This window comes from Suncus etruscus, chromosome 4 (genome assembly GCF_024139225.1).
Source record: "Suncus etruscus isolate mSunEtr1 chromosome 4, mSunEtr1.pri.cur, whole genome shotgun sequence".
NCBI lineage: Eukaryota > Metazoa > Chordata > Mammalia > Eulipotyphla > Soricidae > Suncus > Suncus etruscus.
Genome location: NC_064851.1, coordinates 87613544 through 87630357, shown reverse-complemented (window position 1 = coordinate 87630357; position 16814 = coordinate 87613544). Strand labels below are relative to the sequence as shown.

Below are 16814 nucleotides of genomic sequence, written 5' to 3'. Positions count from 1 at the left end.
TCTTTGATTCTGTTAAAAGTTATATCAGTTATGCTTTTTTAACCTAAAATTTTTTGTTTCATATGAAAAATAAAAGAGATTGACTTTGAGGGATAGGTCAGTTCCTCATACAAGGAAACAATGAACCTAAGAATCACATATAATAATAATTTTTAGTAGTTGAGAATTTTTGGTACCTGCCTTACTAGTTTTATGTTCTGTATTTTTATAGCATCATACATGCAAACTACAGATGGCTTAAGATACTGAAAAATAAGAAAAATAAAATTTTCCAATTAAAATTACAGGATACATAATTGTTTTGTGTTTTTACACATGAGGAAGGTTTGTGCATTTTAATAGAAAAAAACTTTTTACTCTTTTTCTAGGCCACCACATATGATAACTTTTTTGAGTTTGTTGACTACATGCATAGTTGAGATAGCTTTCAAAAACTAAATTATGGGACCAAACCAATAGCACAGTGGTAGAGCATTTGCTTTTCATAGTCTGCAATGCTCTGGAATACATGTTTGTTTTCTTTGCTCAACCGAAGGAGGAGGTACCATGTTTTGATATTGATATTTCTATTTTATGCCCGTGGAATTAAATGCATATGAAGATGGTATAGAAGAGAATGTAGCCCCAACTATCTAATGCATAGAGACTGAAACTTTATGATTTATTGACAGAATTGTATATTTTCTTAATTACTTTATTTTTAATGTGTTTGACATTTTGGGACTGCTTGGAAATTGTATGTAGTTCTGGGAATTAAACACAAGTCAGTTGTGTTCAAGGCAAGCATCTTACTTGTGCACTTACTATATATCTCTGTTCTTAGTCTCTTGCAAGCTGAAGACTATATTGATGAGTTAAGTCTTTGGTAAAATGAATGAAAGTTCTCATGAGTTTCCATGCTGTAAACATCTCTATAATAAAAAATTTCATTTTAGATGACTGAATAACCAGCCTACAAATATCTGAAACTGGTTCTAATATAGGCACATCAGTTTACTATCTAGTTTTACTTATGAATTAATTAATTTATTTTATTATAAGCTTTATACTTACTATTATAATCAGAATCTAATTACTACAATCTTTCTGATCTCTAGTAGGTAGAAAATATTTTATAAAATTGGCAATATGCTTTCTACATGATTAAAACACAGTCTTTCAATGAAATAAATTAATATAACTCACTATATTATCACTGACTATAATCATAATAATGGTAACTACTACTTTGTATGAATTATTTTCTAATTTAAGAGTAATTATTTGATGACAAATGTATTTACATTATGGTTATGTTAGAGAAAACTATTTGTAGAACATAGAGTTTCTTTAAGATAGCATTTGCTTTTGGTTTAGTAGATTGTAAGAATTACATGACAGTATTTGAAATTATAAAAAATACCCCTGGGTATAAAAAGAGTTTTAGAATTAATGAAGAGCCAGTGACAATCCTTGTTTGTGATCACTTGAATCTCTAGACAGACAACCTGCTTTGGAATGAGCAGGCTTTCTTTTACAGAATGAATATCTCTTTTAGCTTGTAGAGACAGATTTTGTTTTCAGATTTCTGCTCTACTTATTTCTAATCTGTACTTATATATAAAAGACCAGGAAAACTGAAGAATTTTGTTGGATAGAAAGCTAGCCATTTCCAACTACTCATTTTTCACAAATCCTAAACATTTTAGTATACCTATTAGCAATCCCAAAATATGATTGACTATCAGAGCTCATTTGTGATCATAGACCTCATTTTATTCCTGCTCTGTGAGCATCAATACTATTATTTCAATGTTCATTTCCCCATGTCTTATTTGGATGATAAAGCATATGACCACAGACCATTTGCTAATTTAATGAGTCCACAATTGCTCAAATTTTTTTTAACCAGAAAAGATATGACACTTTGAAGAAAAGAACATACAATCATTTGTTCATAAAATTATGAATGAATTTATTATTATTATTGATTTATCCTGTTCTATCTATCAATATGATACTATCTCTGATAGTATGGATTTTAAGGGATTTAGCTGAACATCTTTATCTCTATAATTCACCACTTTCCCAACGTTTCAGTGCCATCCCACTACCAAAAAGAGCCATCAGTTTTCTCTTTCCATCCCATTTCCCTTTGCCTCTTCTATCAACCAGTTTTATCTGAGACTAGAAATTAGTTTGCTGGTTTTGTCAGTTTTCTTAGCTACTTATATTCCATACATGATGAAAACCATCTTTTATATTCATTTTAGTTTTACTTAACATTAATTATCCCAAGTTTCATCTATTTTGTGCTAAAAGTCACACTTTCAAGTTTTTTGGTGGAAGAATAAAATTACCAAGAATTACTTAGCTTCTTAATCCAGGCATTTTTTTTACTGGCATTTATATTTATTTCTTGTTTTGGCTGTTGTGAATATGGCTGTTATACACAAAAAAGTCTGAATATATTTTAAAATTAATAATTTAATATCCTTTGGGTAAATTCCTAGAAGTGGTATTTCTGTATTATCTAAAATTTCCATTTTAGTTTTTAAATGCCTAAATTTTTTAATGATACCATTTTTATAGTCACACATTCCCAATCCACAGTGTTTTGTAAAATATAATGTAATTTTTGATAAATAAGGAAAATTTGAAGAAAAAATTACAAATACAATGTTAAACTCCCTCAGAGTATAAAGAGAGAAAACATTTCACTAAGTGTATCATAGAGAACATATTGAAATAAATTGAAATTTATCTTTACAGATTTCACTGAGAAAATACATAGAATTCTTCCACTAACTTGTAAACTGAAAAATTTTAGATGACCCTGACAAGATTTTAACCTTCAGTTTCAGGGAGTCTAAATGTTGTATAGTTGATGTTTGTGCAACTAAGAAGCCCCTCTCAGTCTGAATTATGCACATGACTGCAGCATATCTGTCAATTTGTGTTAGGCTTGATTCCTTATTTGAGTTTATTAATTTTTTTATTTTGTTAAAAACCATAATTTACAAAGTTATTGATAGTTGAGTTTTCGGGGCTTGTTCAATTTTTTATTGGGAATGGATTACAAGAAGTGATTTTATTTGACCTTTGCTTGCCTACTTGCACATTTAGAACCATATTTAAACCTATAATTATAGTAGAAATATATGAGATAGTTTCAAACATTCTATTCTTCTCTAAAGGCAAACTTGATATATGACTTTCTCAAGACTAAAAGGTCCTTATTCTATTTGGGACATATAGATTTCTTTAAGAAGTGCCTAGTTAATTTAGCTCTTTACTTTTAGTAGTAGTTTCATAGTAGGGTTGTGTTAGTGCATGAGAAAAGTCCAAGTTTTTAAAACATTTGAAAATATATTTTTCAAAGGGCGTTATACATTTTATGACTGAAACTCAATCACGAACAACTTTGTAATTGTGTATTTCTTGGTTATTTAATTAAAGAATTCATTTGAAAATACCAAATTTTTAATTTTTATATCATGCTAAAGAATCTCATTATTCATATTTATAAATGTAAAACTGAAACAATGATTTTTAAAAATGCATTAACAGTCTTTGTTGTGATAAGTAGTCATATCTAATTGAAACATTATTAGCTTATGCCGTAAGCAGAGGAAAATGTAAAGGATTAAAATACAGTTGCTGATCTTGGAAACCTGCCATTTAGTAAGAGAGGTAAAGTAAGGCTATGTGTAAAGAAAAATAGTATGATATGTGTTAATAAAGGGCAATAGTGGATCAGAGCTTTGGCTCAGTGGTACAGTGATTGGCTTATTTATATGAGGTCCTGGTATTTTTCCTGGCACTGATCAAAAAAGAATAAAACTTAAAAAGTGAAAAAAATAAAAAGAAAAAATGCACTAGTATATGAAATATACAAAACAGATATATAATTGTTGAGACTCACAATAAGTTCTGAGATGTGAGATGAACAAAAATTGCAGATGTCTCATACTATCACTTAGACCTGAAAGTTTTACTCCTAAATATGAATAGAGGAGGTTAAAACATTTCAGGCTTAAAAATCGCATTCACAAAGACATATAACATCTTTCCTGTGTGGTCCCTCAAATGGAATTTCATTTGACTAACAAACATTCTAAGCTCTAGGTATAGAAACAGGAATAGAATTTAAGCATAACTAAATGAACTTATGATATGGTATTTTAATTTTTAAAAGACTACCTTTCTTTGTTTGCTTGTTTTTGCTTGTTTTCACATCTGGCTGTGTTTGGGCTTACTCCTGGATGTATGCTCATTTATGATGAGGCTTGGAGCCCATATGCAGGGGATCAAATAAAGATTAGTTGAAAACAAGACAAGCACCTTATTATTATTGCTCTAGCACAAATGTTACTTGATTTTATGATTACAAAATATTTGCTATTTGTATAAAAAATGGAGTCACTCATGACTCTACAACTAGGAGGAAAGAAAAACATTGGTAACATTTAGTGGGTTTTATTCTAATATTTTTTTCATGTCTTTAAATATGTGAAGAGAAGTATTAGGTATACATTTTTAACTCTTTGCATAAAAGACCCCAAAATTATATTGAAACTAATCCTCAGATCTACTAAAGAGCATATACCCTGGATGTAACTGTAAATGAATCTGCTTCTCTGGTCGTTAGTTGTATTTCAAATTTGATTTGTTGTGACTTGTTTGTGGATAGATTTTGAGGAATAACTTCTGATTCATTTCAACTTATTTAACAGCAATAAGAAATATATTAAACTCTTTTCTGAGAGGAGAGATAAAAAGAAATAACTATATTATGTCTTTATATCTGGTGTAGTTTTTCTTATTATGGATATATCTTTCCATCAATTTTATTCTACCAGTGATCCTATACATGAATGATAAAAAAACCTGTGGTCAAATATTCCTAAGAAAAATGTAAAAAAAATCAATGTTTTTTAAAAATTATTTTATTTTTCTTTGCAGTCTGGTATAGAATATTAAAGATAAATAAAACTCCCCAGGAACGGCTGTCAGTTTTCATAAATGAAGACAAAGAGTTGAATTAATTTCAAGGTCTGGCAGCTCGAGCAGGACTGGCTACTGCTTGTTATGCAGTACAGTATGTAACTTGGTCTATTATAATGGGCACCTAGATGAGGAATAGGTAATGCTAGAGTTCAAGTGTATCCTGTGTTTCCCAGGATTGTCCTGTATATGCCATTACTTTAAACAATTTTCAATTTCATTCCCTTTATATTCTCAAATGTGAATGAAAAAGTATGTGGTTATTCTATACTAAGAAAATTGAAAAAAAAAACAACAGTTGTTTCCCAATGTTGATCTATCACACACTTAAAAATAAATGAAAGTAAATACTATGTTGAAGAGTATGATTTTAATATTCATAGTATTTCAATAGTATGCTGAAATACTTTACATTTCAACTTAGTGTTTCTTTCCTTTTTTTTTTTTTTTTTTTTTTGGTTTTTGGTTCCCACCCGGCAACACTCAGGGGTTCCTCCTGGCTCTATGCTCTGAAATCGCTCCTGGCAGGCTCGGGGGGGCGGGGGGAGGACCATATGAGATGCCAGAATTCTAACCACCATACTTTTCCATGCAAGGCAAAGCCTTACCTCCATGCTATCTCTTTGGCCCCTCAACCTAGTATTTCAACATACTATCGAAATACTATGATTGGCTCAACTGGAGCAAACTAGAAAAGATGATTTTTAAGAGCCTGTGTGTATCATTAAATAAATCTTTTTGTTTTTAGAAGTTTATTATGATTAAATATAAAATCTCTTTAAAGTAGTAATAATTTTTTTAATTTTAATTATCATCAGAATTAAATAAAATGTTAAAATATATCTTCATATAAGGGGTGATAGAATGGTCTGTACAAGAGAGGTTTTGTCATAGACTTGCATTAGTAATTTATAATTCAAAACATGCATTAAAAGATTTGAAGTGCATACAGAAGTGAGATAAATCAGCTACTTCAAAGGTAATTTTTTTCTTGAAAAAACATCAAAATATCTTATATTCAAGATGCTTATTTGGAAAATTCAAAAATTTAAATGATGACACATTTTCCTTTCATAATATTTTAAATGAAAAATTTGCCTTTCTATTAATTAGTCTGATGGGATAAAGGGTTAATATCTAAGATATACAAGGCATGGATTAAACTTTACAAGAAAAAACATAAAAAATGGGGAGAAGAAATGAGCGGACTTTTCCTCAAAGAAGAAATACATATGGCACATAAAATTTTTTCCACAATAGTAATTATCAAAGTGATGTAATTCAAAACAACAATGAGATATCATCTCATGGCACAGAGACTGGCATACACCATGAAAAAAAAGAACAACCAGTGCTGGCATGGATGAGGGGAGAAAGGAACTCCATTGTTGGTAGAAATGCAGAATATTCTAGCCTTTTTGGAAAACAATATAGACATTCCTCAAAAAGCTAAAAATTGAGCTTCCATATGATTCAGCAATACCATGCCTAGAAACATACCATAGGAACACAAAAATACAATATAAAAATGTCCTCTGCACTCTGATGGTCTTTTCAGTACTACTTATAATAGCCAGAAACTGGAAACAACCCAGGTGTCCAAGAACAGATGAGTAGCTAAAGAAACTATGGTACATATACACAGTGAAATACTATGCAGCTGTTAGGAAAAAATTAAGTCATGAAATTTTCTTATACAGGGATGGACATGGAGATTATTATTTTGAGTGAAATGAGCCAGAGTGAAAGGAATAAGCACAGAATAATCTCACACACTTGAGGGATATAAGAAAAACAAGAGATAGTATGGTAATACTATCCAGAGACAATAAAGATAAAGGTCAGTAGGTTTAACTCAGGGTAGAATGTTCACCACAAAGAACAGTGCAATTAGAGTAGAGAAGGGTCTACTATGACAATGATAGTTGGAACTGATTACCCTGGACAAGAACTCAATGCTGAAAGGGGAGAAAGTGACTTGCAAGGCGCTCCTCCTTTAAAAATTGTGCAAACTACAGTATCTAAAAGGAAAGAGAGAGAGGGAGAGAGATAAAGATATTGGTGAAAGATATATATATATATATATCTTATATATATATATATATATATCAGAGACATTGGTGGAGGAAGAATACACTGGTGAAGGATGGTGTACTTTGTATGACTGAACCCAGCAATGAACATTTTGTAACCATGGTGCTTAAACGAAATTAATGAAAATGGAAGTTTGATCTAGATATAGTATCTGTAGTAAATTTAGTTTTATATATTAGAGATGTAAGACAGTTTGAAGTAAAATGTGTTTAGTTCATAAACTCAGGTATATTTATTCCAAAGATATAATAATTGTTCTTTACATGATTTAAAAAATTAATAATTGATAAATATAACAACAATCTGCAATGCAATCCTTCTGGTAGATTGGAGAGACAAATAGATTAAATGTTTGTTTGGCATGCAAATGCTTTAGATTTCTGACACTATCTTGTCCCCAAAAAACTATATGTTGTGATACACAATCCAAAACATAAAATGATCTCAAGATAACATACACACATGCACATTTCTATAAAGATGAGTATGCCTAGAGGCATAATAATAAGCTCTAGGGTTAGAATAGACAAGGAATATTATGCATGGTGGAAAAAAGAAAGAAAAACAATATTTCATGTCATAGTGTAGAATGTACTAGGGATATTAAAATTATAAAAATCCTTTATCATATTGTTATTTAACATACTAATACCAATCCTGAACTACTTAATATAATGCATATAAATTTTTGAAGACCAAAAATATTATTTTGCAGTACTTTGCCAACCTATGAAGAGATTGAAAGTCTTCCCATGGGACAAACTGACTCTATGCCTCTTGCTGGAAAGTGGGGCCTTTGGAGAAGTGTATGAAGGGACAGCAATAGACATCTTAGCAGTTGGTAGTGTAGAAACCAAAGTAGCAGTGAAGGTAACATAGATCTTTTAATACCTTGGCATGTTAAATCATAATACCTACATGGATTTATATGTGAACAGCTATAATAAAAGAAGAGTGCTCTCAGTTATAAAGAAAATTGGAAAAAGTGGAACCAGCAATCACTGCTTCCCATTCCCTACATAAATTCTGTTGTGCATATTGCCTACAAGTTACTCATAAGCTGAGACTTGCGATTTTCCACTTTATTAGAGTTTATGAAAGAACTGCTTAAAGGCTCTTTTATAAACTTATCAGCACCACTGATCAAAAATTGTTATTTTTTTATTTAAATGCCATGTGTGGTGGTACTCAGGAGCTATATCAGCTCTGTGCTCTGGGGATATCCTCAGGAATATTGAGAGGACATTGTGGTATTTGGGGTTAAACCCCAACTTCCAGCATGAAGTTTTTTTTTTATATAACACTATAACTTGTGGATTTGGTGTAGTACTGTGCATTCTCAGATATGTATATCTAAACTTTACTGAACATTGTCTACTTATGTTGCCTCAGGGTTCTAAAACGATTGTCTAAGAAAAAGGATCATATCTTCACTCAAGGTAGGAAGATAGAAAAGGATGTGTTAGCTGTAGATACATAGGAATGTAAAAGTTTCCCACAAGTCTCTATAGCCTGTAGCATGTTCCCCCCTGTACATATCATTAATTATAATTAAATTCAATCTATGGCCAACATTTTAAGGAAAGTTGGAAAATTGCAAACTATGACTTCCACGAATACCATGATTTTCTGAATTAGTTTGATTAATTGTCAGAGACTGGACAGTTTGTCTCCAGTTGTCTGACTGGAAAAAAAATCAATCAATTATGAAACTGTTAGTAAGGAAACAGTGGTAAACTGATACTGAAAAGAGAACTATGACATATAAAAAATTAGCCTGAATGCCAAATTGAGCTTTAAAATAATCTGCATTTTGGAGGTAGTTGTGTAACTGTTATTTGACATTTTATATATTAGGTATTCCAACTTGAATTTATAGGAGCTAACTTTTGAGCACAACCTCATTCATTATCTATATCAGTTTTTGGGTTAATATTGCAAAATGAAACAAAATAAATATTATCTTTATTAACTTACTGAACTCAGAGAAGTGCCTGTTCCACTGATTCTTGGGTTGTTTTTGCATAGAATTTGAAGAAGGATTCCACAGACCAGGAGAAGATTGAATTCCTTAAGGAGGCACATCTGGTGACGTCTCAGGGCAGGTGGAAAATTAATTTTCTTTTTTATGGGTAGAACATTTTGATAATCAAATAGTGTATTTGTAAAATTCAAAATGACCCACTTAGTTAATAAGGCCCCAATCAAAGATGGCTGGCTTTCCAACAGGAGTGTTTAGTAATAAACATTCTACACTGCCTGAGCCTAAAAATTTCTCAGGCAATAGGACCTTATCATCAATTAGTAGTACTGAAGTGAATTCTGAAATTATTCAATTTTTAAATATCCTTTTTTTCTAGATTGTGATAAAGGTCAAATAAACAAAGTAAAGAAAAATTCTTAAGTACAATCTGAGCAAAACTCTCCCTTGTTTTGGTAAACTTATCTTCAAGCTTGTTGCCTATTAATGGAGATGAAACAGCTTGTATAAACTAAAGGGAAGACCTGAGGCAAGAGACCTGTATTTAGGTTCAAATTAGAATGGGACTTAGTTGTTCTCATATCTTGAGAAAACATTTTTTCCCAACTAAGAGTGCATGTGAGTTATTTCTCTAAAAGGGAGATAAAAATATATTATATTTGTGACCAAGATATAATGCTTTCAGATGTTTTTTGAAAGAAACTAGTAGAAATTAATTTCTTTTCTCCAACACAAGATTCTTGATGAAATATATGTCTAAAAATCACCCCTATCTATGTGCCTGGCCACTAGGGGTTGCCATATTACCTCCCTTAAGGGCAGTATCAAGATCAGCACTTGCAAAGAAAGCTATCTTTCATGTGTCGTTTGGCCATTTGTATTTCTTCTTTGACAAAGTGTCTGTTCATTTCTTCTCCCCATGATCCAACTATGATCCTATGATTCAGCTATACCACTACTAGGGATATACCCTAGGAACACAAAAATACAATTCACAAATCTCTTCCTCACATCAATATTTATTGCAGTGCTATTTACAATAGCCAGACTTTGGAAACAACCAAGATCCCCTTCAACAGATGAATGGCTAAATAAACTGTGGTACATATACATAATGGAATATCATGCAGCTGTCAGGAGAGATGATGTCATGAAATTTTCCTATACATGGATGCACATAGAATTTATTATGCTGAGTAAAATAAATTAGAGGGAAAGAGATAGACACAGAATAGTCTCACTCATCTATGGGTTTTAAGAAAAAAAAAAGACATTTTTGTAATAATTCTCAGAGACAATAGAGGTGAGGGCTGGAAGGTCCAGCTCATGATATGAAGCTCACCACAAAGAGTGGTGAGCGCAGTTAGAGAAATAACTACACTGGCAGCTAACATAACAATGTGCATGAATGAGGGAAGTAGAAAGCCTGTCTCAAATATGGGGTGCAGGGGAATAGTGAGGTAGGAGATTTGAGGCATTGGTGATGGGAATGTTGCACTGGTGAAGGGGGGTGTTCTTTATATGGCTGAAACCCAACTACAATTATGCTTGTAATCAAATCATATAAATAAAGATATTTAAAAATAGAAAAATAAATAAAGAAGGCTATCTTATATAGGTTAGAGAGAAAAACAGGGGTTTTGAAGAAAACTCTAGAAAGAACTGCTGTGCTTTACAAAGGCTTTTAGCTTGGACTTCAGTTCTGTCATGTCATGTCACCTGTCTCTTTCCACCTGTCAGCAAGTTTAATCATCCCAACATTCTGAAACAACTAGGAGTTTGTTTGCTAAATGAACTCCAGTACAGTATTCTGGAACTTATGGAAGGAAGAGACCTTCTGACCTATTTGCACAAAGTCCAGATGACCATGGTAGGTTATGGAGTTGTGGTGTGAGTTTTTTTCAGTGAGTCACCATGAATTACAGCTTACAAAACTAATTCATGATTGAGTCTCAATGTTCCAACTAATCCCTTCACCAGTGTCCACTTCTTGTGCCCTGTTAATTTTATTTAAATTTCTTTCAATAGGCTGCAATTTTGCCATATGGTAGAATCTTAGAAAACTTTTGTGGAAATAATTTTTATATTTTTTAGATGTTGAATTAGGGTTATTACAACTCTGGGCATGTATTTCTGAAATTTTTTGTTTGACAGTTTTTTAAGATATTTAATGGGAAAATAAATGTTTCATAGTCATAATCATGTGTTTCTGGAAAACAGGGATCAGGCAGAATTGGAAAAGTTACCTCTATTTCTACATTTAAACTATATACATTTTTTTCTTATTGTCAATACTTATCTAATACTAGGTAAAGAGGCTCATTCACACTTTCATATGTATTCACTTTTATTTTTTCTGGTATTTATTTCCATGTTCCAAAATACTCTGCTTATATATTTGCATATTGTCATTTTGATTTTGGGAGAAATCTATTGAATTGTTCACAATGAAAATCGATAGTTAACTTCCTTAGATTTCCTCCTGTGCCTCCCCAAATCCCATCAGTTTTACACAGAAAAAACATTCCATCCTTTGACAGTGAATAAAATTTTCAGATTAAGTAATATTTTCACGTTTACACTACTATGGCTATTATTATTTGCAGCTTAATTATTCATAGGCTGTAATTATGTTTTTTTCCTTTGGACCAGCAAAAAATAATTCCTAAAATATTTTTGTTGCTTTGTTTTCTGTACATCTAATTTTTTTTTTATTGGAGGGAGGTATTTGGCTCGAAGTCAGCAGCACTCAGGAGTTACTCCTTGCTCTGTGCTCAGAAATCACTCCTGGAAGGCTTGGAAGACCATAAGGGATGCAAGGGATCAAACCTGAGACTGACCCACATCGGTTGTGTGCAAAGCAAATGCCCTACCACTCTGGCCCCACATCTAAATTTTCTGACAGAATTGTAACTCCTCAATATCATTTATCAGATAACCCACCACTTAACTATTTATCTTAGACTTCTTGAGCTGGTAAAGGAGCTTGTACTGAGGTCATCATTAATGTCACCTGGGGTGTCTTTGGTTTTTACCCTATTTCCCCTTTGCTCCCCCAAGATTGTACCTTTTTTTCCTACATCTTGTTCTGTTTCTGAAAAAGACAGATGAGAAGGCAAATGTGAGGCAAAGTCTTATTTTTTTCCAATTTTTAAGAATTTTTTTTTCTCTTACACTTAATAGTGTGACTGAATTCTAGGCTAAGAGAAACTCCTTTTACTCAAAAAAAAAAAAAAGGGGGGGGGGCCCGGAGAGAGAGCACAGCGGCGTTTGCCTTGCAAGCAGCCGATCCAGGACCAAAGGTGGTTGGTTCGAATCCCGGTGTCCCATATGGTCCCACATGCCTGCCAGGAGCTATTTCTGAGCAGACAGCCAGGAGTAACCCCTGAGCACCGCCGGGTGTGCCCCCCCCCCAAAAAAAAAGAAAGATCCACAGCACTAGAGAAATAGTGTAGATGTTAAGGCAGTTATTTACCTTGTGGAAACTGACCCTGAGTTCAATCTGTTAACCATATCTGGGATTTGACTTTTGGTTCAATGTGTGTGTGTGTGTGTGTGTGTGTGTGTGTGTGTGTGTGTGTGAGAGAGAGAGAGAGAGAGAGAGAGAGAGAGAGAGAGAGAGAGAGAGAGAGAGAGAGAGAGAGAATGAGAGAATGAGAGAAAGGAGAGAAAAAGAGACTGAGTGCATGTGAATGTGGGCAATTTGTGTGTGTATCCCACCTAGGAAAGCTACTTGCTGTAAAATAAGGATATACAATCTAGTTATCTTTTAGAATAAACACCTTAAAATCCTTTATTTCAGTCTAGCTTTTCATTTCTAATTCAGTAATATATGCTGCTTCCAGAGTGAAATAGTCTATTACAATGAAAAGTACTTTAGTTTTTTTCCATCTTTCTCTACAAGCAGTTTAAATCTCACTTGGCTCTACTAAAGTGACCAGTCTTTTATAAGCTTTTTCTCCTCAAACAATATTTTCTCTCTAAGACCTGTTCTTCTGATCCATTTACTCTCATAAGACGACACGATTTTTTTCCTATTCTATCACTTGAGAGCTTTAAGAAGGGAGGAGTATAGTTATGCATTTAATACATATGTTTTTTATTTGGGGCATACCTGGCAGTGAATAGGGCTTCTTCTGACTCAATATGTGGGGCTCGCCTCCAGTGATCCTCAGGGACAATGTGGCTCTGGGACCATGTCTTTTGCATGCAAAACATGAACTCTAGGCCACTGAGCTATATCTCTCAGGGCCCTCAGTTACTATCTTAAATAAGGACATTTATCTTTTTTTTTTTTTTTCAGTCATCTTTTGGGATATATATAGAAAGGAAAGACAATACAACTTAAACTAAAAGAATACATTGCTGCTTCAGAGGTGGGTCAGGACGTACACACACTGATTCCTGCTGGTTTCTGCTGGGTGCCAGAAGGGCATAGAAGCCATCTTGGGCCATGTGGTTTCCAGCTGCCTGAGACTGGATTTTATCAGCGTTCCTGCCAGCGATCCTGCCTGCTTCAGAGGTGGGTTGGGATGTACACACACTGATTCCTGCTGATTTCTGCTGGGTGTCAGAAGGACGCAGAAGCCATCTTGGGCCATGCTGTTTCCAGACACCTGAGATTGGATTTCATCAGCATTCCTACCGGGGATCCTGACTGCTACAGATAGTTCTTGGCTGGCTGCGCCCTCCTGCTGTGCTTTGGATGACCCTGAGGACTTGAAGGGAACTCTTTGCTTTGCTTGTCTGTCTTTCCTGAACTTGAAGCTCTCCTCAGAGGCCTAAAAAGCGCACCCCCCAAAAACTGTCACCTAGAGGCCATAGAAGAGCACAGCCACTCTGCTTCACTTCGCGGCCATGCACTCTTTCTAACTAATAAACCCCACCACAACACGCAGAAAAAAAAAATCACACTATAAGTGTGACAATGGGGAAACCTTGCAGGCAGACATTATGCACAGAGAATGAATATGATAGCTCGGATGACCCCCAAAAATCCAACCATCTGATTAACGTCTCAGATAAGGAGTTTAGAATAGAAATACTGAAGATGTTCATAGAACTCAAAAGAAGCATAGCTCGATCTGAAGAGAACACAAAGACAGAAATCAGAAAACTCCAAACTGAAATAACAGATCTGAAAAACACGGTTGCTCAACTAAAAACCTCAATGGATAGCCTTGCAAACAGGGTATCAGTAGCTGAGGAGAGAATCAGAGTACTGGAAGATATGATGCAGAAAAACTCAACAGAAGAAATTGGAAAAGAACCTTAAGACAAACGAACAGGCAATGGAAAAAATATTCAAGGCATGCGAACAGATGAAAATAGAAGTCTTTGATAAACTCAACAGAAACAACATAAGAATCATTGGAGTTCCAGAGGCCTAGGTAGGAGATCTCCAGGAAGAATCAACTGTCAAAGACATCATCAAAGAGATACTCCCAGAGTTAAAGACTACATGAAATCAAATCCTGCATGCCCAAAGAGTACCAGCTAAAAGAGACCCAAAGAAAAAAACCCAAGAAACATCTTCATTACAATGACAAATCCCACAGATAGAGATAGAATACTGAAAGCAGCAAGATCAAAAAGGGAAATTACAAAATTCAAAGGAGTATCCTTAAGACTGACAGCAGACATGTCACAAGAAACTCTCAAGGCCAGAAGACAGTGGTGGGATATTGTGACAAGACTGAATGAAATGGATGCCTCACTGAGAATACTGCACCCAGCCTGACTCACATTCAGGTTTGAAGGGAGGATATATAGCTTCATGGAAAAACAACAGCTCAGAAACTTCACAGATGAAAAACCAGCCTTAAAGGAAAAACTGACAGGTCTACTTTAAGACAAGAGAGACCAACAAACACAGCAAACTTCTCTACAAAGATGACATTAAATCCTATGACAATCATCTCCTTCAATGTCAATGGACTAAATTCACCAATTAAAGACACAGGATGGCAAAATGGATCAAAAAGATGAATCCAACCACCTTCTGCCTACAAGAAACACACCTGAATAATCAGAACAAACATAGACTTAAAATGAAAGGCTGGAGGAAAATCATCCAAGCAAACAACACCCTCAGAAAAGCTGGGGTGGCCATATTAATATCTGATGACACCAACTTGATACTCAGAAAAGTGGTAAGGGACAAAGATGGACACTATGTACTAATCAAGGGATATGTGCAACAGAAAGAAATAAGACTATTAAACATATATGCACCCAATGAGAGACCAGCAAATTATCTAATACAGTTACTGACAAATCTGAAAGAAGAAATCAATAATAACACAATAATTGGGGGAGACCTCAACACGGCCCTATCAACACTTGATAGGTCAACCAGAATGAAATCCAACAAAAAACATACTAGCCCTGAAAAGAATAATGGAAAAGAGGACATATATATATATATATATATATATATATATATATATATATATATATATATATATATATATATATATAAAACACTCCATCCCAAAAAAACCTGGATACAGATTCTTCTCCAATGTGCATGGGTCATTCTCCAGGACAGACTACATGCTGACACATAAAACATACCTCCATAAAATCAAGAAGATAGAAATCTTGCAGGCTACCTTTGCTGACACAAGGCTCTGAAATTAGATGTGAACTACAAAGGGACACAGAAGAAAAACTTTAAAAATTGGAAATTAAACACCTTGATACTGAACAGCAAGTGGGTCCGAGATGAAATCAAAAAGGAAATCAAAACTTTCCTGGAAACAAGTGATAATAAAGGCACAAACTGACAGAATCTATTGGACACAGCAAAAGCGGTACTGAGAGGAAAATTTATAGCTCTACAGGCACACATCAGGAAGGAAGAAGGGGCATACCTGAATAACTTAATGACGCAGCTCAAAGAATTAGAAAATGACCAAGAAAGGACCCAAAAATAAGGAGACAGAAGGAAATAACAAAGCTGAAAGCAGAACTCAATGAAGTGAAAAACCAAAAAACAATTTGTAAGATCAACAAAAGCAGAAGTTGGTTCTTTGAAAAATAAACAAGATTGATAGAACATTGGCAAAACTCACAAAGAAAAAGAGAGAGAAATCTGATAACCCATATTAGAAATGAAAACGGGGAGATCACGACAGATATTGCAGAGATCCAAAGGGTAATTAGAGACTACTTTGAGAAACTTTATGCTACTAAACTTGAGAACCTAGAAGAAATGGAAAAATTCTTGGACACTTATAACCTTCCACAGCTAAGTAAGGAGGATGTAGCATATCTAAATACCCATCACTACTGAGGAAATTGAAACTGTAATCAAGCATTTGCCCAAAAAGAAAAGCCCAGGCCCAGATAAATTTCCTAATAATTTTTTCAAATCTTTCAAGAGGAGCTACTTCCAATACTATCCAAGCTCTTCCATGAAATTGAAAAAATGGGAACACTTCCAAAAAGCTTTTATGAAGCCAACATCACCTTGATACTAAAATCATACAGAGATGCTGCCAAAAAAGAAAATTACAGACCAATATCCCTGATGAATGCTGATGCAAAGATCTTCAACAAAATCCTGGCAAATAGGATCCAATGCATCATCAAGAAGATCATACACTACGACCAAGTAGGTTTAATACCAGGAATGCAATTATGGTTTAACATCCGTAAATCTATCAACATCATACACAACATCAACAGGAAGAAAAATACAAATCACATGATCATATCAATAGATGCAGAGAAAGCATTTGATAAGGTC

The 16814-nt window shown here is 33.9% G+C and overlaps 1 protein-coding gene across 1 annotated transcript in view; it reads left to right on the top strand.

Moving 5' to 3' along the window:
- The window catches only part of ROS1 (ROS proto-oncogene 1, receptor tyrosine kinase), a 116019-nt gene that overhangs the window by 63569 nt on the left and 35636 nt on the right, over nt 1-16814 (top strand). The window contains 6 exon segments of the mRNA XM_049772614.1: nt 1701-1767; nt 4945-5080; nt 7796-7825; nt 7827-7950; nt 9109-9173; nt 10802-10931. Coding sequence (XP_049628571.1) covers nt 1701-1767; nt 4945-5080; nt 7796-7825; nt 7827-7950; nt 9109-9173; nt 10802-10931 — 552 coding nt within the window.